The sequence below is a fragment of the Pristis pectinata genome, chromosome 25, assembly GCF_009764475.1.
Source record: "Pristis pectinata isolate sPriPec2 chromosome 25, sPriPec2.1.pri, whole genome shotgun sequence".
Classification (NCBI taxonomy): Eukaryota; Metazoa; Chordata; class Chondrichthyes; order Rhinopristiformes; family Pristidae; genus Pristis; species Pristis pectinata.
The window spans coordinates 22724317-22751419 of record NC_067429.1 but is presented as its reverse complement, the minus strand read 5'-3'; the positions used below and the strand labels follow the sequence as shown (position 1 = coordinate 22751419).

Genomic DNA, 27103 nt, shown 5'->3' with positions numbered 1-27103 from the left:
AAAGTCAGGATCGAACATGGGTTGCTGGAGTTGTGAGTCAGCAGTTCTACCAGCTGTGCCACTCCAATCTTGTTAGTAATAAGAAATAGCTTATAATATGGGTAGAGAGAAATAACTTGATTTGGAAGTAATGGAGCTGATAAGGTAGATATAGGCACAAAAAGTAAAACCTAGTTGTTCAGAGTTGTTGCCCATGTTCAATTACAAGCTGCTCACACAATTATATCCATTAATATGGAACTCATGAATGCCTAAACTTGAGGTTAACAGATTTCATTAGTATGTGGTATGTAAATTAGTAATTTGCCTGCATTTCCTCTATGGAAGTTAAATGAAAACTAATAAAGCCAATGAATGCAAGATGTTCTATTGCTCAATGAAACATTATATAATGCCTTGTGTTTGGAACAAGGAGTGTACGAAACATAAAATAGTCTAGTTCTGCAATAATATCAGTGACACTAAATTTATCTCCAGAGTATCTTTCTTCCCCTCAATTTGTTTTGCACTGTACCTATGAATTAGAGGACGCAAAGAAATATGTGCATACAGATATGTGCTACACATCATCTGTCTGCTTTTAAAAATGTGGCTTATCTGCCAAATATACCAACTTGTTAACTGACACTTCTTGGAATAAATATGCTGAATATCTGTAAAACTGAATTTTATGTATACAACAGCTACAAGAACAAAAATATAATTATTACAATGCTTAATGACATAATTTGTATCTTAGAATTGCTTCTAGATTTTCTACATAGACATATAAAAACTTTTTTTTTTGGTAAAATGAAAGACATGTATTAACAGAACTTTTCCATAATGCTTCATATGGACAGGTTAGGCTAGACATGGTCTAGTCTTAATTGTTAGCTTCAAAAATCATTGCAGCAGTGATAACATATAATTCTCTTGTGTTTTAAGAGAATGAGATTAATTTAAAGGATTAAAATTTCCCACAATATTTAATCAATGCAAAAGAATAAGCATATTTTCTTAATGCAAATAATATAATCCAAGATTAAAAAACATATCTTAACAGATATGAAGTGACAAAACTGGTTACATCTGAATTAAAAAGGTTAAAACCTTAGTCCACTGTACACAGACAGCTTAGTTATCTTACATAATGGAATTAACTAAAAATTGATTTGCTGTTCAATGGGCTCGTTGTATATCTTCGATAAGTACATTAAAATTTAATAAAAATAAAAATAATCTTTGTAGTTCACCAATGATTACTCAGTCTTTGTTTTGCTACTTAGTGCACAGTTAACAGGAGAATCACCAAACTGTCGGCAGAGCTACGTGGAAAGTAAAAATATTGAGTTCTCAGTGATGGTGGCTTCCACCTGTTGCAGTGCTTTTCTCAGAAATATGGTGCAGGAAAGTGCTCTCGCTGTGACATCTGTGATTTACTGCTTCAGAATTGAAGAGGGCTGGTGGTGGTGGTGGTGGAAGGTGTGCAACAGTTGGAATTGAAAGTGTATGGTGATGAAGATGCAGATGAGAAAGTGGATGGGGCATTGGTCGCGGAGGAAATGAACTGAGAGAGCTTATGGTGACTGGTGGAAGTGAGGAAGTAGTTGTGATGGCAATAGAGGCAGTGGTAGCACTGGTTGGGAAGTTGACAGGACTGGTTACTCGGAAACACTTCTCTTTGTGAGCTTTCAACATGTTAGAGAATCGGAATCGTTGGCCACAGACATCACAAGGGTATGGCTTCTCCCCGGTATGAGTTCTGCGATGGCGTTTCATGTTGGGTCTGCTTGTGAAACTTTTTCCGCAAATTTCACAGATAAATGGCTTTTCACCTGAAAAGCAAATTAAAGAGTTTGGTTACACAAATAAATATTTAAATATTTCAAGTTTGCTGTTGACTCCAAGTAGACTGATTGGAGGAGTAAAAAGATAGAATGGATTTATCCTGCTTTATGTGGACAGGATATTGCTAGGTAATTTTCCATGTTGAGTAGATGCTGGCACTGCAACTATATTTGAACAATTTGGTTAGAGGTATGCCTAGATCTGGGGCACCAGCCTTGGTACTATGGCAAAGATGCTGTCAAGGTCCAAAGTTTACTGTATCCAACAGGCTTGGTAGTTTTCTACAACACAAGCTGTGAACTGAGTTGGATGGCATGGCTTTTGTGATGATGTTAATGTCAGAGGGGTGAGATGGTCAATTCATTCAGCACTTGTGTATAGAAGATTAGAAACACTTGCTTATCATCTTTTGCACTTGTGTGTTGGCTTTGCTGCCATCAAGGACATTCATGGAGCTGCCTTTCCCATTGTTTAGTAGTCTGTCAGTATTCCAGACTGGAAGTGGCAGTATGCAGAAGTTTGATCTGATCCATTAGTTGAAGTATTGCTTAGCATCCATCCATAGCAAGCTGCTTCTGCTCCACAGCATTCTATAATACTATGCTGTAGTTTCACTAGGTTGGTGCCAAGTTTTTTTTTTAAAAGATACCTCTAGGGCATACTCTTCTGTATTTCTCATTGAACTAAGGCTGATGCTTTGGCTCAATGGTAATAGTGGTATGAGGGATGATCAAGGCAATGGGTTTACTAACTATGGTGAAGTACAATTCTGTTGTTTTAATTAATTGCTCACAATGCTTTATGGATCCTGTGTTTTGAGCTGATAGATCCCATTTAGTATGCTATTAGTCCCATTAAACAAGATGGAGCATATCTGTGGTATGAAGATAGGCCCTCTTCTCAAGAAGGATGCTTTGGAGGCCACTTGGACAAATGTAGCAATAATGGTACATTGGTTCCTCATGTTGCTTAACCAACTTTGGCATTGGTTTATTATTGTCACTTGTACTGAGATACAGTGGAAAAATCTTGTCTTGCATACAGTTTGTACAGATCAATTCACTACACAGTGCATTGAGGTAGTACAGGGTAAAACAATAACAGAATGCAGAGTAAAGTGTCACAGCTACGGGGAAGTGCAGTGCAGGTGGACAATAAGGTGCAAGGTCACAACAAGGTAGATTGTGAGGTCAAGAGTCAATCTTATCATACAAGGGGACCATTCAATAGTCTTATAACAGCTGGATAGAAGTGGTTCTTGAGCCTGGTGGTATGTGCCCTCAGGCTCCTTATCTTCTGCCTGACAGAGCGAGAGCGAATGTCCCGGGTGGGTGGGGTCTTTGATTATGCTGCCTGCTTCACCTAGGCAGTGAGAAGTATAGACAGAATCCATGGAAGGGGAGTTTGGTTTCCATGATGTGCTGGGCTGTGTCCACAACTCTGCAGTTTCTTGCGATCCCAGGTAGAGCAGTTGCTATACCAAGCCATGATGCATCCAGATAGGATGCTTTCTATGGTGCATCGATAAAAGTTGGTGAGTGTCAAAGGGGATGTGCCAAATTTCTTTAGCCTGCTAAGGTAGCAGATGTGATGGTGAGCATCAAAAAGAAAATGTTTGCAGGCAATCACAGTGGAAAATGCAAGATTGAGCAACTCACCGATTTTCTGAAATTGTGATCTGTAGCACATGGCCTTAGCAAAAACTGGAAATTATTTAAAATTACACTAACAGATTTGCTTGACTGACAGCATAAATTCTTATGCAAAAAGAAAACAATTACAGCATTGGGTTTAAATTTCATCATTTTGTTTTAGTCATACTTCATCAGCATCATGTTTCACTTGTTTACAACTTAATTCAAATTAAACCAATTTTATTGGCCTTGTTCTTGATAAAGTCAAAGAAACAAAATTAGATTCCACCACCTCTCATGACACAATTAAATGTCATTTTTCCTCCAAAAGTATTTGTTTGAAAGAAGCTGGCTCTTTGAAATACTCACATGGTAGTCAAGTTGAGGACAGCCAATTTCATAAAACGTACATAGATATAAAAATTCTGATTAGAAACAGACAAAACTTTAGTCACAGAAGCACATGCTTACCAGTGTGAGTTTTCATATGCTCATCAAAATACTGTTTCATGTTAAAATCCTTGCCACACCACTGGCACATAAATTGTTTATGACCAATATGAATACTCATGTGGGAGCGAAGTTGATACTTGTATTGAAATCGTTCATCACAGTTCTGAAATGAAAAGATGAATCTATTTTAACATTTGATTATTTCACATTGTATAATGATGAATCAATTTGTTTCATGGTCCCTTCAACAACTTCTGGAGCAAACAATTTAGAAAATTATTCAAACTTTGAAAAGATGCTTTTAGCTTCATATAAATTAATACTTTGAGCATGATATAGCAGAGTGTATAATAATTTTAAAGTATTTATTTCAGTTCTCCATTAATGAATCTTTAAGAGCATATTGTTTACTGTTGGAATATCAACATTGGCTTTAACTTGGCTGACTGATAAAAGGATGCGCTTTCACAATTGGTTCATGGATACTTTGTATTTGGACTGCATCCAGCAACAATCAGTAATCCAATAATGAATGACCATCGCAGAAGACGTGTAGTTCAAGTTCACATCAGTTTTTTTTAATGTAACTATATGCTTCATCTGCCATACTGTACAGGTCTTACTTCACTACAATTGATTTTCACTAGTAACGTACAATGTTCAAGTAAACTATTCAGTTAGATTCTAGGATCAATTTCTAGTGTCCAGTTTAGTCATGTCAATTTTTCAACATTGTTTGATATACTTACATTTTACCTAAGCATATATGACCAGATTTAGTCACATTGCAAATAGCTTGTCAGGTTAATGACTACTATTTAGGGTTGGGTTTATCCACTTAACTAAGCAGTGTTCAGGCACCTTGTGATAAGACAGGCAATAAATTACCACTGATCCATTTTGACCCAGAGTTTGAGGTCAGTAACAGAGCAATGGTACTTGCTGCCAATCTCAAAGAAAGCTCCCCGCATACATCTAGTAACTTCTATCGCAAGAACCCTGCATTTTCCAAATGCCTGCACTTATTAGGTGTCAGCTCAATTGGATCACCGGTGCCAATTTGTTGTCACCAAGTAATTGCCTTAAAGAAATCTCTCAGTGCACCCAATTGCAATAGGTACAAGTTTTAAGTAACAAATATTACAGAGTATAATAGAAGCAGAAATAATAAATACACCTTAAAATCATTAAAAAATAATTACCTTAAATCCCTTGGAAAGGTGTCTTAAGTACAAGGGCAAAGCCCAACTTATGAATGCCACGTACATGCAAATATGCTCCCTTAAATTCAAAGGTCTGATGTACGTACACATGTTCGTTCCAACAAATGGCAGAACTAGTTTCCTCTCTCCCCACTTTTAGCAATTGTTCTTTCAATGGTGCTATTCGTTACAATACTGTGGAGGGATTGTTACCATATTGAGTGATTTTTGCGTATTTTCCGACTTATGGTCATCTGTAAGAACGGGACCCATTCAATACCCAGGGATGGCTTGTACAAGAACCTGCTAATGCAAAATTTAATTGTGCATGAGACCAAAGATATTGGGAAGGCTAGCATGGTTAATGTTGGGGATGAAGGGCAGGGAATAGAGAAACTCAGAGATGAATAAGGGTTAAGTAAGTCAGTCAAGGGTGTGATGGTTCAGGTCACAATTGGGTTGTCAAATTGTGATGGGGAAGGGGTGTTGGGGGTCATGAGAGGTAGGTTTTTTTTACTTTAAGTCAACTTACTTGAAGCTGGACTCCATAGACCGGAACCTGCTCGGGCAAGTTCCCTTTAACTTATACCAGATGCGAGTTGCATGCTATCAGATGCCATTCCACAAGTCTGGTATATCCATGCATTGTCGTGTCAGATGCATGGAAGATTCAGAAGAAAAATCAGACTTTGCACTGTGCAATAAGTATTCATTTATGCATTGCAACAAATTGTGTGAAGAAATTCTATCTCCTGGTGCACATAATTGCTAGGCCCTTATATCTTGAAATAGTCATGCAAGAAAATGATAATGCACATCTATAAATTTCTGGGGCCATACTAATCTTGGCTTAGTATATCTTTGCAAACTCACTTGGTCCTTTTGTTACCAAGTATTCAATCCTCAGGATATTTTGCCATGTGACCAGCTCAAGTGATTGCTGCCAACTGCAGTGACAAAGGCTGTAAATATGCAGTCTGTGGATGTATGTTAAATCTTGAAGTTACTGTCAGTTTTGCAGAGCTATAACATTAATGCTGGTCGTCTTTACCACATAAATCCAGACTACAGCTTCCTTTGTTTTGTTAACTGATCTTAAACATTTTTAAAGAAATATTAATAAGCAAAATATCTTAACTATGTAGCTTTATATCTTATCTTTAAATAAACCAAAATATTGAACTAAGACCTTATCTTTAAGTTCTTCTACATCCTTACTAACTTAAAACTTATCAACTTCTCCTCAGGTGGTTCCTCAGCACTGAGGTTTACTTTTTTCTACTTCAGTTCCATGGGTTCTGAGGTATCCACAGCCCTTTCCATAGGTGGAGCAGGAGGTGCCTGACGGAGGGTGGGAGAGGGAGTATGTATGCAGTTTGAGAGATGAAGTGTCCCTTAGTTTTGTTTTATTCTTTGCATCTGAATGCTTCTGATGAAAGGACCTGAGATACTCAATGTCATCCCCAATGCTCCTCCATTTAGAGCAGTTTTATACTAGGGATTCCCATAAAATATTAAGAGGAATAGATAGAGTATAGAGCCAGTGCCTCTTTCCCAGGGCACAAATGCTCAATACAAGAGGGCATAGCTTTAAAATAATGGGTGGGAAGTTCAAGGGAGATATCAGGAGGTTTTTTTTAACCCAGAGAGTGGTTGGGGCATGGAATGAGTTGCCTGGGGTGGTGGAGGAGGCAGGTATAATAGTCAAATTCAAGAGATTGTTAGATAAGCATATAGAGGAATTTTAAAAAAGGCGATATGTGGGAGGAAGGGGTTAGATAGTCTTAGGTGTGGTTTAAAGGTCAGCACAACATGGTGGGCCAAAGGGCCTGTACTGTGCTGTACTGTTCTATGGTTCTATGGAGATAGCTGAGAAGTTAAGACTTTTTCTAGGGAGACTTTGAGAACATTCTTGAATTGTTTCCTCTGTCCAGCCAGTAATAACTTGCTATGGTAGGTTTGGGATAGAGTGTTACAGGAATTTGACCATGGGGATGCAAGCCATATGGTGTGCCTAATGGAGTGGGCTGACTGTAATTAGAGACCTTAAGTTTGAGGTACTTTGGCTTCAAAGAGAATGATGACGACATTGGTTTTCTTATCCTTAATGGATCTGGTGCATCTTACAGAAACAGTTATTATTCCAGAGATTTCAGATGTCTGCTGTAGAGAGTACGAAAGTGTATAGGAGGGCAGGGCTACTAATGCCTGGTAGACCACAAGGTTTGTGCAGAATTTGAGATGTTGATCTTTATTCCCCCCTCCAGACAGCCAAATATTGTACTAGTGCACTGAAGGGAATAGTGAATTTCATCATCCACATCTGCCTTCGCTGAGGGGTTGCTCCCAAAATAAGGGAAGTGGCTGACATATTCCAGGATTGATCTGTTGACTATTATTGTTTTCAGGGCAGTGCTGCACAACAGGGGCAGGTTGAAGCTACGAGATTTGAAGGCCACAGACAGCACAGCAACCCCCCCACCAAGAGCTTCATATTCTCTACTTCAGAGAATTTAGGTGACAGCAAGCAGGTGAATCTAGACCAGAAAGGGGAGGGAGAAAATCAAAATTTGGCATCCATCCCACCTTAAAGTGTGGATTGCAAGATTCTGTCCAGGATCATTAGCAATCGAAACAAGTTTGCTCTAGACCTGGTGATTTACCCAGGCCAGATCTGCACTACACCTGGCAGGAAGATTGGACAACCTTGCAATGCGCAGGGATACTATCACCTATGCAGAGGACAATGAGACTGACACTTGCCTTGTCAGTTTAGTCCAGGAGAAGGCCTTTGATAGCATAAGATAGACATGTTCTCCAAAATGGGTTTTGGTGAGGGAATCATGAGCAGACATGATCATCTGTAATACAGTGTTAATCCATGGGTAGGAAACAGAAAGCTTCCCCATCATATCTGGGGCTAGGCAAGACTGATTTCTCTCATGTCTTGGCTTTGTCACCACAGAAACCTTTGCAGAGTGTATCAGGAAGGAACACACAAAAGGAGCTGAAGGAACTCAGCCGGTCAGGCAGCACCAATGGAGGGAAACTGACAGTTGTTGTTTTGGATCGAGACCCTTCATCAGTCCTGTCAATTGTCCATTTTCTTCTGTAGATGCTGCCTGACCCACTGAGTTCCTCCAACTCTTGTGCGTTGCTTCAGATTTCCAGCATCTGCAGTGTTGTGACTCTATCAGGAAGGACGTGTGTTTAACAGGAGTGACGATTCCAGGTTGTTGAGGTACTCAGATCAAAGCCTCCCTGCATATGGACAATGCCACCAATTTTAGCTTGAACTCACTGTTGGCCCACAGATTAATGTCCATTTGCGACATTGAGGGCCAAAGCCAAATGAATATGCTCTTTGACAGCTGCTCTGAAAGATCTATTTTTCCTCTCACTGTCAAGTCCAGTTCTTGATGGTGCTGGATAAGTGGTTAGGAGGAGCTAGGACACAAACCTAGAATGGGATTTAGATAAAAGGTAAAGAAAAAGCTCACAGCCAATTACGTGAACAAATCTGGTCATCAGGTATGAGGTGCTCTCTGTGTAGCTGTACCTGGCATAGGTGCAGCCCTATTTCACAAATGCACTGTAATAATCACTTTTTCTGCTTTATCTGGAGCTCAAAAATGGAATGAATTTGCATATCTTTGACGTATAAAGCTCCAGAAAAAAGCAGAAAAATTTATCCAAAGAGGCCTTCATTCTGATGGCTACTTTTGTATGTGGTTGCATCAAGCTGTGCATATATCCCAGGTACACAAACACCATGCATCACTATGTATTGAAATTCTGTCTGTCACCAATGTTGTGAAGGATGGGTATCCTGTAGAATGCTTTATAGAGCAGAATAACTGATACAAAAAAATTAGATAGGAGTCTGTATGAAATGTTATCAGAGCCTTGAAGGCAAAGGAAATGGTACATCCTATGGTATGTTTCCCCAAGCAGACTGTCAAAGTCATTTGGCAGAATGCCTCATTATCAAAGTTTTCCAACAAGTATCAAGGTCTCGCTGCCTTATTAGTTATGAGAAAGGCCCTCCCCATAAATGTTCATGTGTTACTGGCATTTGGCCATATTGCATGCTGCCTTTGTTATGATCTTTGCTCATCTCCTTAGCAGATCCCTCATTGCCAGGAAGGTCTGGGATGAGATGCAGGTGTATTTGTGCAGGATTACCCTGAACAGCTGGATGACAGAACATTCTGTGCTGTACTGACTGTTCTGGGGATACAAACTGAGCCAAATATTATCTGCTGCTTGGAAACCATTAATGCAGTGGAAGAAACCTTCCAGGACTAAGTGCTAAGGAACATGCTGAAGCTGCGACAACAAATAAGATGCTGGAGGAACTCGGGGGGCCAGGCAGCATCCGTGGAGGGAAATGGACAGTCTATGTTAATTCTGGAGAGGAGGCCAAGTATATTAAAGTTTTCCATTTACTCTCCAGATTTGTTCCGCACCAGCAGGAAGATTGTTCGACATAAGGTGTAGCAATACATTGAGAAAGATTGAGAATGACACTGCCTTAATTGACACCAATCGGCAATGGGCTTGCTGAATGAAAACAAAGACCTAGGAGCTAATTAGTTGCAAACACAAGGCAGTCCTGGATTCAAAGGTCTACCACACCTCAAGTGAAAAGCAGCAGCTTGACAGACATCTCAAAGCTATGTTCTATCAGAAAATCTAGAGGACAGATATTGGGTGGAAACAGCACACCGATAACCATTACATTCACCGTTTCTTCAGCACCTTCAAGCCCATCTATGACACAAAAATGGAAGGAGCACTTGAAGAACTCAACTGTGACTTTGACATGAGCATTCTTGACTTCCTCCTACAGCAAGCTATCTAGTTCAGCCTTGTCACCATCCCCAACTGATAGGGAATTGAAAAGGCTGTATGCCAAATAAAATAAAAAAGGCCTTGGGGGTTGACAATATTGCTGTTAAAAGTTCTGAAGCTTGGCAGATTATGAACTTGAGTTGCAAATTTGCTACCTGGTTGTTCACATCTGAAGGACATGTCAGCTTAGCAATATATATGATACAGCACTTCCCAATACTAGAAATGTCCATCCGCGATATTTTGATTTTGCTGTAATTGTCTGGCAGGATAGATTTTTCTCTCTCATGGAACAAATATGCAATATGGATGTATATGTTACCTAGTTGTTAGTATTAAACAGAAGTTATTTTGGTTACAGAATTAGATTAGAAATTTTGCACAGTTGGATATATATAAAAAACGTTGCAGCAAATTTGAAATTGAATGATTCTGTTACAGGTAATAAATATATTGCCTCTAGAAAGCAGATCTGCACATTAAAATTATACATAATTCAAGTGAAGATAGAAGTGTTAGAGTGCATGTTCATAGTAAAATTTATTTTGTTTTTGTGTTGCAAACATTTGGAAACCCAGGTCATAAAACACTAAAATAGCCTCAAAAACCATAATTTCAAATATATAATATTTACATCAAAAATGAAACATTACCATATTAACATACCTCACACTTGAAAGGTTTTTCTCCTGAATGTTGAAGAGAATGGACCTTCAAAGACATACTGCGTTTGAAAGACTTTCCACATGTTTCACAGGTGAATGGCATGTCCTTTGTATGTGCTGAAAATAACAAAAGGTCAGAAATATTTCACTGATACCTATCATCTTTCAATTAACACACTATACCTTTCAAAATGTCACAATAATTTTCATAATGTCATCAAGCTAAATATTTACTAAAATAGATGAATCAAACCCAAGTGAAGAACAAAGTACTGGAGGAACTCAGCAGGTTGAGCAGCATCCATGCAGGGAAAGGAATTGTCGTGGTTTCAGGTCAAGACACTGCATCAGGACTGAGGGGGGAGAGGGAAGGCAACTGGCATAAAGAGGAGAGGAAGAGGGTGAGATGGGGCCAGTGGGTGATAGGTGGACTGGTGGTGGTGGTGGTGGTGGTGGGGGGGGTGCACAGCGGGGAGGATGATGGACAGGTAGAGCTAAGTGTGGGAGGGGAGGGGCAAGGTGGAGACAGTCTAGAGGGTAATAAGTGGGAACATAAAAGGCTACAATTGCTGAAATCAGGTAAGTAAGAAAGGAAAGAGATGATGGGAACCATTCAAGGGAGAGTGGGCAGCTGGAAACAGATGGGGGAAAGAGATCTGGTGGGTGAAGTGGGTAGGTAGTAGGTGGATGGAACTAGGATGGTGGGGGGGCATCAAAAGGTGATGGGGGGCTGTAGGAGGGGTATGGAAAAGGGAATAAAAATGGGAGGATCATGGGTGAATCAAAAGGAGAAGGAAGAACACAGGGGGTAAGGGTTACTTGAAACTGGAAAATTCGATGTTCATACCACTGGGTTGTAGACAACTCAGGCAGAATTTTAGTAGCTCCAAAATCAAACATGGATCCAAACCAAATTGTGCATGAAAAAGTTTGCTGAGTGATACTTAAACTACTATTAAAGCTATAGACTGCATATTAAAACTCTTATTGTGACTAATCAGCATCTTTAAATTATATAGCAACTAATAATTCTCAGCTACATGTCAGTGCTTTCTTACATCAAAACATAGCATTATTATTATTCCAATGTAATATCTAGTCTTTTTTTTAAAAACTAATTACAAACATTTATCTTCAGTCTACCCGACGTAGATTTTATATAAAGTTATTTACTTGAAATAAAAAGGTACAGAGGACCAGAAGAAAGTACAACTTTGAAAAATTTGCAGTGGAAGATAGTAATCTGCATACATATTGTTTTCCCTTGATTCAGTAATTTGCCAGAAGACTGGGAGTGCATTGTAGCTCAGTTAAGAGTGGAAAAGGTCTGACAATGCTATTCTGGCTTTGATAATGAAGCCAAAGAAAAACCTGTGCAGCAGACATTGGATCGTAGAAAATATAAACCGTTCAGCATCTTAGACTGGAAGTAGGAAGAATAAAAGGATTTTCAAATTCCCTTGGAGGTCAAGGCACTAATTATTCTCTAGAAAAGTTTGAATCCTTTTCTAATGTAGATCCAAAGGAACTATTAATTTCCAAAACTAGCATTATCAATATATAATTTCAGCAATGTTATCCTGATTTACTCTTGCAGTACTCTTGTGGAAGTACTCTAGTTGCATAATGTGCTTGTAAATGTCCCCATTAAACCCAGATCAGAGATATGCCCTTTGTTCTACCCATCTCTCCACTACTGAAAACTAACTTGTTTTTATTCCTTTCCCAGTTCTGACAAAGGCTCCTGGACTAGAAACATTAACTACTTCTCTTTCTGCAGATGCTGTCTGTACTGCTGGGTGTTTCAGGTATTTTCTGTTTTTATTTCTAATTTGAGCTCTGTTCTTGCATGCTATATTTTATTGCACAAAGGAACATATCCTACATGCCTTCCTAATCACTGTATCTACCTGCTTTCCCAAATTCAAGTGTCTTCTACACCTCAGTACCCTACCATTTAATAGTTACTGATTTGCCTAATCTGTCCCCCGCCCCCCATGCATTAGTTCACCCTTCTCCAGACAGAATTCCATTTGTTACTTTTCTATTCACCTGACAATTGATTCATTGATGTTTTTCTTCAGTTTATAGAATTTTGTTCTTACTATCGTCCACATGGGCAATTTTTGTATCACCCACAAACTTCCTAGTGATTTAGATTTAAATGTAGGAGGCAGCATTATCTATACCACAAAAAGCAAAGAACATAGCACTGAGCCCTGTGATACCCCTATGCAGCAGACTTCTAGTCAACCAAAACACATTGACAATTATCTTGCTTCCAGCCATTAACCCAGTTTTAGTATTTTCTCATGATTCTCATAGGCTTTAAGCTTTCTAAACTGCCATGCAGGACTTCATTGAATGCAGTACCTTTGTTAATCCTCGTTACCTCTAAATCTTTTAACAAACCCAGCTGGCTATCTCTGATTAAACTCTCTCTCCAGTATACTCTCCCCAACATTTTGTTCCCATAATTTCCTTACCAACATTATTAGGTTGATTGGCCTGTAGTAACTATTTCCCAGAAAAGGTATCTTGTTAACAGTCTTCCAGAACTCCAATACCATTCATGTAGGCAGACAGGATTGAAAACTGAGGCTGAAACTCTTATTTCCTCTCTTAACAGTCTGGTGCATTAACAACTTATTAAAAAGCAGAACCACTTAATATATCCTACATTTATCATACCCAATACTACCTGACCTTCCTCGTTAAGTATGATGACCGCATACTGTGTGTCCTGTTTGGTAAAGATAACTACAAGTATTTACTTATAATCACACCTGTACCTTCTGCTTCTGCACACAGGTTACCACTTAGTCTCTAATAGGTTCTAGTCTTTCTTTTGTTCTCATCTTGCTCTTCATTAAAATTATGCTAAAATCTAACCTGATGTTTACAAAAGCCAAAGTGATCTTCTATTAATCCCCCTTCAAATGCCCCTCTTCATTCTCTAAAATTATATCCAGAATTGTTCCTTTCTTTTTAAGCTTGCTACATGCTGAATAAAAATGTAGTCAAATGCATTTTAAGAACTCAACATCCTCTACCTGGTTTATGATGAAATGGTTGAAATTGTTCATTTGTGGTCTACTATTTTTGGACTTCCCAGTAATTTGCCCACAGATTTATCTCCCTCTCCTCTTATATCTCCCTCCAACCATTTGGAAGCTATTCTACACTTTTCAGTAACGTGACTGTCCCTATTGCATCTTCAGTTCAATTCAAATTGCTTCTTTTGTTGAGTTCTATGATGTACCCATAAGTCATAACCGTTTATTTGAACAATACTGCAGCTATATTTTTGTTCCAATCCATCTCTCTTATCTGAAAACCTTGCAACTAGCAATATCAAATGGACATTCCTTCCCTTTTATAAACCATGCCTTAGTAATTGCTATATCATGCTTCCACATAGGCCCATTTGTGCTCTCAGCTCACCTACACTTCTGGATTTTTTTGCACTGTATTATTTGCATTTGTATGATTTCACGTCAATGGTCTAAACGGATATGAGCTATGATCAGAATATTCAAAGTAACAGCATAAAACTATAGTAATTTTTTGTGTTGCCAATGATGTCACAGAATTTATCCCATAACCAAAATTTAGAATGCAGCAGTGATACCCCTTGCATATTACTAGACTACTTAATTTTGAAATGGGCATCACCTACATTGATTTTAGTTAAATTGCCCTCTTTTCCAAGTAGTGAGGGCCGTAACTCGGAGCGAGAGGCTGGACTCTCTGTGCGAGAAGTGGGAGCCATGTAGAGGTGAGCGTCAGGACCCAGTTCTTTTCCAGGTCATCAGAAGTGGGACTCTTGGTCTCCAGTGCCTAGCTAAGCAGTGAAATAGATCCAGGGTCAGTAGTGTGTTCTTCCTGCCAGATGTGGAAGATCAAGTCCCCCAGATAGCTACATCTGCAGGAGGTGCATACATCTGCAGCTCCTTAGACAGTGTTGGGGATCTGGAGCTGCAGCTGGATGACCTTCAGCTCATACGGGAGAATGAGGAGCTGATAGATAAAAGCTACAAGCAGGTAGCCTCACCTAAGTTGCAGGTGGCAGGTAGCTGGGTGACTGTTAGGAGAGGGCAAGGGAATAGGCAGGTAGTGCAGAATATCCCAGTGGCCAGTCCCGAGTAACAGGTGTACCACTTTGGATACTATTGGGGGGGTGAGTGGAGACACAACCTACCAGGGGAAAGCCGCAGTGGTCAGGTCACTGGCACTGAGTCTGGTTGTGTGGTGCAGAAGGGAAGGGGGTAGGAGAGCGGTAGTGATAGGGGATTCGATAGTACGGGGGGCAGACAGGAGATTCTATGGCTGTGAAAGAGACTCATGGATGGTATGTTGCCCCCCAGATGCCAGGGTCAGGGACGTCTCAGATCAGGTCGACAGCATTCTGAAGAGGGAGGGTGAACAGCCAGACGTTGTGGCACATATTGTACCAATGACAGAGGTAGGAAAAGAGATGAGGTCCTGAAGAGGGAATAGAGGGAGCTAGGTAGGAAGCTGAAAAGCAGGACCTGAAGGGTAGTAATTGCTGGATTGCTGCAAGTGCCACGCGCCAATGAGGGCAAGGATAAGTTGATTTGGCAAATGAATGCGTGGCTGAGGAGTTGCTGCAGGGGGCAGGGTTTCCAGAGTTGTTGATCATTGGGTTCTCTTCTGGGGAAGGTACAACCTGTACAAAAAGGACAGGTTACACCTGAACTGGATGGGGACTGATATTCTTGTGGGCAGGTTTGCTAGAACTGTTGGGGAGGTTTAAACTAGTTTGGCAGAGGGATGGGAACCCGAGTGATAGGTTAGCAGTTGGTGCATTTATTGTACAAGTAGATGCAGCATATAGATAGACTGAGGAAGGATAGGCAGTTGAAAGGGCAAAATTGCAGTTGGATGGGCTGAACTGTGTCTACTTTAATGCGAGAAGTATCAGGAACAAGGGTGATGACCTTAGGAGCATGGGTACATACATGGAACTAAGACATTGTGGCCATGACAGAGACTTGACTATCACAAGGGCAGGAACGGCTGCTGGATATTCCAGGGTTTAGATGTTTCAAAAGCAAAAGGAATGGAGGTAAAAGAGGCGCGGGTGTGGCTTTGCTGATCAGGGACAGTGTCACAGCTGTAGAAAGGGAGAACAGCCTGGAGGGACTGTCTACCGAGTCAGTGTGGGTGGAAGTCAGAAACAGGAAGGGAGCCACTAATATTCCCTAATATTGATTGGCACCTCCTTAGTGTAAAGGGGATAGATGGGGCAGAGTTCGTTAGGTGTATCCAGGAAGCATTCCTGACACAGTATGTGGACAGACCGACTAGAGGAGAGACCATATTGGACCTGGTACTAGGCAACGAGCCCGATCAGGTTTCAGATCTCTTGGTGGGAGAGCATTTTGGAGACAGTGACCATAACTCCTTCACCTTTACCACAGCCTTGGAGATGGATAGGAGCCGATGATATGGGAAAGTAGTCCTAATTCCAACCAGATGTTATTTCTGCTTACTTTCAACAAACCTGAAGGGCTATTATCAGGTTGATTAATGCAGCACTGAAGTGCTTCAGAGACTGCTCCTGCATTTGATCTGAGGGTTCCCAGTATTTTACCAGACTTGCTTATATTCTCTTAAAGTAAATGTGTTGTAACCGTTTATGATTGCACACAGTTGAAACACACTGCTCCAAAATATTCCAAGAAAGAATAAGTGGGATTAGACCCAAAAGGTAAAAGCATTAAGAAATTAGGTAAAATGGACAGGCAGGAGAAAGCAAGCAAGAATCATGCTGAGAATACTGGGGGGGGGGGGGGGGGGGCGAAAAAAAAAAAAAAAAATCGGATGAGGTATCACTAGATGCTCAAGAATGTTTAAAGGGCTCTTTTTGCTGTAGTTGGTTGTTTTTTTTTTTAAAAAGTGCACTACTATGACTTAGGTTTATAATCCTCAGCACCTCGGGAAAGGAACAGCCAGATATACGGCAATACCTCCCTCGTAGTTGCTCAGTTGGTTACAATCTAGCAGCTAGAACTTGAATGTATTTTGATTAGGCAGAAAATAAGCATTTAAAAATATGTCGTCTTAAGTTGTGAAAGTAGTAAACAAAAACTTTGGGCACCTCCTTTATTGGTGTTGTGCCAAGTTCCATTTCCCCTTGGGCCATAATTTCTGAAAGATGTTGGGTTATAAATTGAATGCCACACTGTACATTTTTGGATGAGGTGCAATATTTGCAGCATCTTCTACCCTAAAATAAAAGTGTTGAAAAGCATTGTTATGAAACATGGATTGTTGACAAGTGGTCAGCAATCACAGTAGGGCCCTTGGTTGAAAGGTAAATGTAATTGGTTTGGTCCATGGTCAGACTATTGTTGTTAAGTGGTGCCATAAATGATTTCCTAACCCTGTAGTAATCTAACAATTTGTTTTCGCACCTATCTGGTTTATATTTCTACACGATACAAAGACTGTAAACAAAAGAAAAGAATGCTTTGTGGTATGATTATAACTAAATGATTCAAATTATGTTCCTCATTGAGCTGCTAATTTAGTTTTGCACATCAGATAAAATGTTATAGCCAAGGCTAATATAGTATTTTCCTTACACACACAATTATAACATGAAGCCAAGATCTGGGCTTTGAAATTAAGATGGACCCAACACTTCTCATACGAAATTTCTTTATCTGAATGAGAGTACTTGTCCCTAACATTGGTGGTGTTCATTTTATCATCAAATGTGGAATATTGATATGCAAAACTAGCTGCTACATTTTCTCTACTACAACAGGGGCTACACTTCAACAGTACTTCACTAGCTGTACTTTGAGAGATCTGCACATTATCAAAAATGCTATAAAATGGAAATAACACATTTAAAAAACAGTCACAGTCATATAGGAGCCATTCTAGTGATGAACATCTGCTTGGCAGACAATTCTATTTTTCCTCAAATGTTATCTACAAACTTTTAGGCTCTCACTTAGTACATCCAGTTCTGGACTACAGCATGAAGTTGGAGCAACTTCTCCACAACTTACCGTGGGAATCCATTTTAATAACCGAATACCCTAATGTACCCAAGGTAGTAACTACTTCTGCATTACTTTAAATGGAGGTGAACTGTTGCACAGGGCAAATGTAAGCATCAATTAAACTCAAATAATTTATCAGAATTGGTTTTAAACATTTTAATTTTTAATACTTAGTTTTTCAATTTTAATAACGTGGGTAGATTAAAAGATTTCAATACCTCAATGCTTTTGAATGTATTGTTTTTTGGTAAGCTAAGCCAGGCAAAGGAGGTTAGGAGGAGAGGCTTAGTTGAAGGTTTTTATCCCCCCATCATGGAGAATCATTGTGATAGATGGAGTTAGTTTCCCTTAGTAAGTTTCCACTGTGGAGGTGGCAGTGGTTAGGATGTGATAGCACGAGTTAATTGTAAATCTTCTGAAGAAATCAGCTGGGATTCTGGTCAGCTCATCACTAACCACAAATTCTGGACCATATACTGTGCTTGGGTTGATGACTTTACCTCAGAACTGAAAAAAGTTCACATACTCAATAGTGTTGAAACAGCTATGAATGATGTTGAAAGAGATTGAAGTCTTAAGAGATGTCACATGTTCCAATAAAGGAAAAAGAATATTGAATCACAAGGCCAGAATGGTCATGACCGATCTTTACAGTGGTCTGGTCAGAACACACCTCAAGTACTGCACTCAGTTCTGGCCAATGAACTTAACGGAGAGGTACACAACACAGTAAGTACTACTATGAAGAAAATAAGTCTAAAAGATTAAATTTTGAACTTGTCACCATATTCTACACAAATTATAATAATTTTACCAATGATAAAGAAATACCATTTTACCTATATTTGTTATAACCTCTGAAATGGTAGAAAGGAGAATTCTGGATAGATTCAAGAAACCACCTACAGTAGTAGGAGCACATTTTAAAAAAAGTGATTTCAAAATGTAGAATACATTGGCAGTTCCAAAACTTAGTTGTGCTTCTCCTTAGACTGTTTAATCTTTGTGGTATGGTGCTTCCATAAATGTTGCAAAGAAAATTCTAGGCACACTGACCCAGCAACAAAGAGGGTAATTGAAGGTAGTGCCCTCATATTTTCAACTTACCAACCATGTGTTTTCGAACATGAGCCATTGTGTAGAACTTCTTCTCACAAATCTCACAGGAGAATTTCTTTTCAGCGAAGCCATGGACAACTTTGATATGTTCATGCAGAGACCACAGTTTCTTGAAAGATTTTCCACAGGAAACACACTAAGGGAAAATAGGAAGATTTTAAACATTCTGTATAATGGTGTGTCTAACAAGGTGAAACATACTGTGGGATACAATTCAATGAATGCCATGTTTCTCTCTCTCAGATTCAGCAATTCATCCTGCAGTAAAATTCCATGAGCACTGGAGCCCTTTGGCACTTCATCCACATGACTAATGAGATTACTTGGATATTCAAATATACTTTCAGCCAGAGGGAGGCCACAGAAAGGCAATAACAGCTGCCACATGCACTTTTAAGAAACACTTTCAAAATTCCTTGCAACTAACCACTGACAGTTTTTATTATTGTTTCATCATTCCACTTTTAGATGATAGGATTTCTGTGTAGGCCAGCCATAACCTGATTGCATAGAAAACGGTCAAGGTGATGAATGATCTATTCCTTTATGTTCTACCATAAGCCTTTGTTTTTACTCAGGTAGATAGGATGGATGGGGATAAACTTTTCTCTCTAAGAGGTGCCTAGAAACTGAGGGTTAGGGTTAAGTTGAGGAATAAGAGGGGATCTGAAAAAAATTCTTTTCATCAGAGGGTGGTTCTGTCTGAGAAGGCAGATACTCTTACAACGTTTTAAAAGAACTTGGATGAGCACATGAAATGTCAAGGCATAGAAGACTACAGGCCAAGTGATGGTAAATGAAATTAGAATAGATAGGTACTTAATGGTTGCCATGGACATGGTGGGTCAAAGAGCTTACTTCAGTGCTGCACGACTATGAATCTACAAATCGATATCGTGGTCCAATAAGTGAGCAAAATTAATATAGTTCCACAGATTCATCAAGGAAATAAGTGTAAATTACCTATTTACATAAAATATATTTGCTATCTTAACTTTATCAGTCTAAGATAAATGGAATTCCAAAGCTATGCTTGAGTAACCAAACCAGGCAACTAGAAAATCTACATCCACTTCCAGGGTTTCCATGTTCTCAAAGCATATTGTACAACTTCTTCCATATAATTCCACTTGCTTCTGAACTTAGGATCCCCAAGTATAGATAAAAGTATTAGTGTGTAATTCACTAAAATGATACATCAGACCTGAACAGATCACCATTCATAAGCAAGCAATTAGGGAAGACAGATTAAAAGTAAACTAGCACAAAATAAGAACAGATAGTAGAAGTTTTTTTATTATTATATAAAGCGGAAAAAGGTGGCTAAAGTGAACGTAGGTCCTTTGGAAGATGAGAAGGGGGAATTAATATTGGGTAATGTGGAAATGGCTGATACCTTGAATGACTATTTTGTGTTGGTCTTCACGGTAGAGGACATCTAACATGCTAAATAGAGATGTTATGGATGCGATGGGAGCTGAGAACCTTACAATCGCTGTCACTAAAGAGGTAGTGATGAGAAAACTAGTGGGCCTAAAGGTAGGCATGTCCCCTGGTCCTAATGAGATGCACCCCAGGATACTGAAAGAAATAGTGGAAGTTGCAGTAGACACACTTGTGGTAATTTACCAAAATTCTCTGGACTCTGGGCAGGTCCCAGTGGATTGGAAGACAGTGAATATCATGCCACTGTTTAAAAAAGGATGTAGGCAAAAGGCAGGTAACTATAGGTCAGTTAGCTTAACATCTGTAGTCAGAAAAATGCTTGAAGCTATTAAGGAAGAAATAGTGAGACATATGGATAGAAATGGTTCCACCAGGCAGACACAGCATGGATTCAGGAAGGGCAGATTCTGTTTGACAAACTTATTGGAATTCTTCAAGGACATAATGAGTGCAGTAGATGGAGGGGAACAGGTGGATGTTGTATACTTGGATTTCCAGAAGGCATTTGATAAAGTGCCGCATAAAAGACATACATAAGATAAGGATGCATGGAGCTGGAGGTAATTCATTAGCATGAATAGAGGATTGGTTAACCAACAGAAGGCAGAGAGTTGGGATAAATGGGTGCTTCTCTGGTTGACCATCAGTGGTGAGTGGGGTGCTGCAGGGGTCAGTGCTGATCCCCTTCACTATTTGGAAGAGGGGACCGAGTGTAGCATATCTAAGTTTGTTGATGACACTAAATTGAGTGGAAAACCAAATTGTGCAGAGGATGTGGAGAGTCTACAGAGAGATATAGATAGGTTAAGTGAGTGGGCACGGGTCTGGCAGATAAAGTGCAATGTTGGTAAGTGTGAGGTCATCCACTTTGGAAGGAAAAATAGATCATATTATTTAAATGGTGAAAGATCACAGCATACTGTTGTGCAGAGGAACTTGGAAGTGCTTGTGCATGAATCGCAAAAGGTTGGTTTGCAGGTACAACAGGTTATCAAGAAGGCTGGCCTTCATTGCTAGAGGGATTGCGTTTAAGAGCAGGGAGATTATGCTGCAACTACACAGGGTACTGGTGAGGCTAATCTGGCTTTGGAGGAGGTTCACCAGCTTGATTACAGAGATAAGGGAGTTAGCCTATGAGGAGAGATTGACTTGTCTGGGCCTATACTCGCTGGAATGCAGAAGAATGAGAGGGGATCTTATAGAAACAAAAAATTATGAAAGGGATAGATAAAATAGAGGCAGGTAGGTTGTTTCCACTGGTAGGTGAAACTAGAACTAGGGGACATGGCCTCAAGATTCAGGGGAATAGATTTAGGACAGCAATGAGGAAAACTGCTTTTCCCAGAGAGTAGTGAATCTGTGGAATTCTCTGCCCAGGGAAGCAGTGGAGGCTACCTCATTAAATATATTTAAGATACAGTTAGATAGATATTTGCATAATAGGGGAATTAAGGGTTATGGGGAAAAAGGCAGGTAGGTGGATCCAAGTCCATGACCAGATCAACCATGATCTTATTGAATAGCAGAGCAGGCTCGACAGGCCAGATTGCCTACTCCTATTTCTTACATCCTTATGTCTGCTATTATTTACGCAGCTTTTGATCACCCACCCACTTAGAAAGGGCAATTTGGTGTTGAATGCTTCAACAACTGGTTTCATTTGTCAACCAAGTAATAATAGTTTTGTGGACTTCTGCAGCTTAGGTATCAACTTGATAAATTTACTATGCATGTTCAAAACTTCCAATGTCACATGCAGGATCACAAATGAGCTGGGAGGAACTCAGTGGGTTAGGCAGCCTCTATGGAAAGAAATGGACAGTCAATGTTTTGGATCAGGACCCTTCATCAGTCTTGAAATGTTGAGATTTCAGCATCTGCAGTCTCTTGTGTTTCCAGTGTCACATGGCATTTTTGTAATCATTTGGCCTGTCCAGAAGCAAGCCACTAGTTAAATAATAGACAACTCTCAGGAACAGCAGGAACTAGAGTTTAACACAAATTTGTGGAAACCCAATTACTTTGGTTGAGATTTCACATTTAAACCTATAATTTAATCAGTTGGATTCCTGTGCCATCTGCAGGAGATATGTAGCAACTGCAGTTAAAAATAACAGCAGCATCTTTTGGTGAAACAGGAGATGAATATGGCAGTTTTGAATTCACTGCAAACACACACATTACAGTTTAAATACTAACTATATATTTCTCTTCATACATAGATAACGTGACATTTATCACTGAGAAATAAATATCTTCATGGAACATTACAGCACAGTACAGGCCCTTCAGCCCACAATGTTGTACTGACATTTTATCCTGCTCTAAAATCTATCTAACCCTTTCCTCCTACATAGCCCTCCATTCCTCTATCATTCATGTGTCTAACAGTCTCTTAAATGTCCCTAATGTATCTTCCCCCACAACCTCTGCCAACAGTGCATTCCCTGCACCCACCACTCTAAAAATAAAACTTACCCTTGACATCTGCCTTATATCTTCCTCCAATCACCTTAAAATTATGTCCCCTCATGTTAGCCATTGTCACCCTGGGAAAAAGTCTGACTGTCCACTCGATCTATGCCTCTTATCTTGTACACCTATCAAGTCACCGCTCATCCTCCTCTCCAAAGAGAGAAGCTCTAGCTGACTCAACCTGTCCTCAGAAGACATGCTCTCCAATCCAGGCAGCATCCTGGTAAATCTCCTCTGCACCCACATCCTTCCTATAATGAGGCGACCAGAACTGAACACAATACTCCAAGTGTGGTCTAACCAGTGTTTTATAGAGCTGCAACATTACCTGGCAGCGCTTGCACTCAATACCCTGACTAATGAGGGCCAACACATCATACACCTTCTTAACAACCCTATCAACCTGCACAGCAACCTTGAGGGATCTATGGACGTGCACCCCCAAGATCCCTCTGTTCCTCCACACTGCTAAGAGTCCTGCCATTAATCTTGTATTACACCTTCAAATTTGATCTCCTGAAGTGTATCACTTCACTTTCCTGGGTTGAACTCCATCTGCCACTTCTCAGCCCAGCTCTGCATTCTATCAATATCCTGTTGTAATCTACAGCAACCTTCTACACTATCCACAACACCACCAACCTTTGTATCATCAGAAAACTTACCAACCCACCCTTCCACATCCTCATCCAAGTCATTTATAAAAATCACAAAGAGCAGGGGTCCCAGAACAGACCCCTGCAGAACACCACTGGTCACCGACCTCCAGGCAGAATACACTCCATCTACTACCACCTATGAACGAGCCAATTCTGAATCCACACAGCCAAGTTTCCCTGGATTTCTGAATGAGCCTTCCATGAGGAACCTTATCAAACACCTTACTAAAATCTATGTACACCACATCCACTGGTCAACCTTCAATATCCTTTGCCATATCCTCAAAGAATTCAAATCAGGCTCATGAGGCATGACCTGCCCCTCACAAAGCCATGCCGACTGTCCCTAATCAGCCTAAGCTTCTCCTAATGCCCATAAATTCTGTCTAAGAGTCTTCTCCAGTAATTTGCCCACCACTGAAGTAAGACTCACTGATCTGTAATTCTCAGAGTTATCCTACTCCCTTTCTTAAACAAAGGAACAACATTTGCCACCCTCCGATCATCTGGCACTATTCCTGTGGCCAGTGAGGACACAAAGATCATCACCAAAGGCACAGCAATCTCTTCCCTTGCTTCCCATAATAACCTTGGATATATCCTGTCTGGCCCCAGTGACTTATCTTAATGTTTTTTCAAACATTCCAGCACTTCCTCTTCCCTCACGTTGACATGCCCTAGCGTATCAGCCTATCCTCACAAACGTCAAGGTCTTTCTCTGTGGTGAATACTGAAGCAAATTATTCATTAAGGACCTCCCCTACCTCTTCTGACTCCAGGCATGTTTCCTGTTATCCCTAATCGGTCCTACCCTCACTCTAGTCATCCTCCTATTCTTCACATACATGTAGAACACCTTGGGGTTTTCCTTGATCCTACTTGCCAAGGACTTCTCATGCCCTCTTCTAGCTCTCGTAAGTCTGTTCTTAAGCTCCCTCCTGGCTAACTTGCAACTCTCCAGAGCCCCGTCTGATCCATGCTTTCTAAACCTCAGGTAAGCCTCTTTCTTCCTTTCCCATATCATCTGCTCCTATCCCTCTCCAAGGCAATGGTATAAGGTCAAGGAGTTACGATCACCATCTCCAAAATGCTCTTCCACAGAGATCTGAAACCTGATCAGGCTCATTGCCTAGTACCAGGTCCAGAATGGTATCTCCTCTAGGCGGCTTGTCCACATACTGTGTCAGGAATCCTTCCTGGACACACCGAACAAACTCCACCCCATCTAACCCCTTTACACTAAGCAGGTGCCAATCAATATTAGGGAAGTTGAAATCACCCATGACAACAACACTTGTTTTTGCACCTCTCCAAAATCTGCCTCCTAATGTGCTGTAGAATACTCCCAATAGAGTGATTGCTCGCTTCCTGTTTTTGACTTCCACCCACACTGACTCAGTAGACAATCCCTCCAGCACATCCTCCCTTTCTACAGCTGTGGCACTGTCCCTGATCAGCAAAGCCACTCCCTCACCTCTTACCTCCACCCCTGTCCCTTTTGAAACATCTAAACCCCAGAATATCCAACAGCCACTCCCGCCCTTGCGACAGCCAAGTCTCTGTAATGGCCACCATGTCATACTTCCATGTACTTACCCATGCTTTAAGTTCATCACCCTTGTTCTTGATACTTCTCACATTAAAGTAGACACACTTCAGCCCATCCAATTGACTGCAATTTTGCCCTTTCAAATGTCTATCCTTCCTCACAGTCTTTCTACACTCTGCATCTACTTGTACACCAACCTCTGACCTATCACTTTGGTTCCCATCCTCCTACCAAACTAGTTTAAACCCTCCAACAGTTCTAGCAAACTTGCCCACAAGAATATTGGTCCCCCTCCAGTTCAGGTGTAACTAGTCCCTTTTGTACAGGTCATACCTTCCCCAGAGGAGATCCCAATGGTCAATAAATCTGAAACCCTGCCCCCTGCACCAATTCCTCAGCCACACATTCATTTGCCAAATCATCCTATTCTTACCCTCACTGGTACGTGGCACAGGCAGCAACCCAGCGATTACTACCCTTGAGGTTCTGCTTTTCAGGTTCCTACCCAGCTCCCAATATTCCCTCTTCAGGACCTCATCTCTTTTCCTACCCACATCATTGGTACCAATATGTACCATGAACCTCTGGCTGTTCTCCCTCCCCCTTCAGAATGCTGTGGACCCGATCCAAGATGTCCCTGACCCTAGCACCTGGGAGGCAACGTAACATCCAGGAGTCTCTTTCACGTCCACAGAATCTCCTGTCTGTCCCCCTTACTATGGAATCCCCATCACTACCACCCTCCTCTTCACACCACCCCCCCCACCACCACATCACATGACCAGGCTGAGAGAGAGACCTGGTCACCGAGGCTTTCCCCTGTTAGGTCATCCCCCCTCCAACAGTATCCAAAGCACTATACCTCTTATTGAGGGGAATGGCCACAGGTACTCTGCACTACCTACCTATTCTCCATCCTTCTGACAGTCACCTTTTTGCTACAGAAGGCATATTTCCTTCTGTAGCAAAAAAAAACAATGTAAAGAAATGATTCATAACAAAATACTGCCCAAGAGTTTGAAAAATAATTCACTTGAAAATAATGCACACTCAAAATAATTAATATTTTTATTAATTTTCCTTTTTCTCTGCATTAATAATTCTGTGATCTACCCTGATACTCCAGCTGAGTAGCAGGAAAACAGCAAATTGTTGGGAGGTTTTGTTCCATTACCTTCAATAGATAACTTATCAGTTCTGTGGTTGTTCTCACTGGTTAAGGAACAGTAGGGAACTTTGTGTGCTGTTCAATATTTCTTTAACCATGACTATCAAAATTTGATTATTAATCTCATATTGGAATTCTTTCAAGTAATGTGCGATGGATAAAGGGGAAATCAGTGGATATACTGTACTTAAGATGCTTTCTGAAAATCTATTTGCTGCATCCAAGGTTATTGTAGAAAATAAACATTCATGGTGTAGGAACAAACATATTGGTGGGTTAGAAGACTGGCTAACAGGGAAAAGCAGCAGAAATGGGTCTTTTACTGGTTGGCAAGATGGGATGAGTGGTGTGCCACAGGGATCAGTGAGGGATCTCAACCTTATGACTTGTATAAATAACTTTGAAAACATGCATGGTATGGTTGTTAAATTTGCTGGTGAAAAGAAGATAGATACAGAAGTAGATCGTGAAGAGTACACGAGGAAGTGGCAAAGGGACAAAGACAAGTAAAATGAGTGAGCAAGGATTTGGCAAATGGAATTTAATGTGGAGAGGATGTTTTGTAGAACCTAGAACTAGAAATCACTGTTTAGATTAGTTAAGATAGGAAGTGAAAGTAATTTTTTTTTCTCCCAGAGGATTGTGCATTTTTGTAACTCTTTCTGAGGGAAGCAATCTTTGAATATTTTTTAAGCAGAAGCAGGTAGATACTTGATAAGCAAGAGGGTGAAAAGTTACATGGATAAACAGGAATATGGAGATGAGGTTACAATCAGTCATGGCCTACTGTTGTTCCTATTTTGTACGTTTATATGTGTAGTTTCAAAGTTAACCTATACTCAGTTTTGCTGTTGATTTGCACTGTGAAATTGGCTTTAGAGTACACGAGTACATGTATCCAGTGTACCTTTAAAGCAAGGTGTCAACTAGGAGTCTATAATTCTCTTGGATCAGACTGGATTCAAACCAATGTGTTAACCTTCCTGTTTTAAATATTATTCATTACAAT

At 40.3% G+C, this 27103-nt stretch overlaps 1 protein-coding gene across 1 annotated transcript in view; it reads right to left on the bottom strand.

The window, feature by feature from the left end:
- Positions 1 to 634: 634 nt before the first annotated feature.
- The window catches only part of LOC127582891 (zinc finger protein 652-like), a 48628-nt gene continuing 22159 nt past the window's right edge, over positions 635 to 27103 (bottom strand). Inside the window, 4 exon segments of the mRNA XM_052038532.1 lie at positions 635 to 1817; positions 3936 to 4080; positions 10640 to 10755; positions 18786 to 18933. Of these exon segments, the coding sequence (XP_051894492.1) occupies positions 1336 to 1817; positions 3936 to 4080; positions 10640 to 10755; positions 18786 to 18933 (891 nt within the window). The 3' untranslated portion in view covers positions 635 to 1335.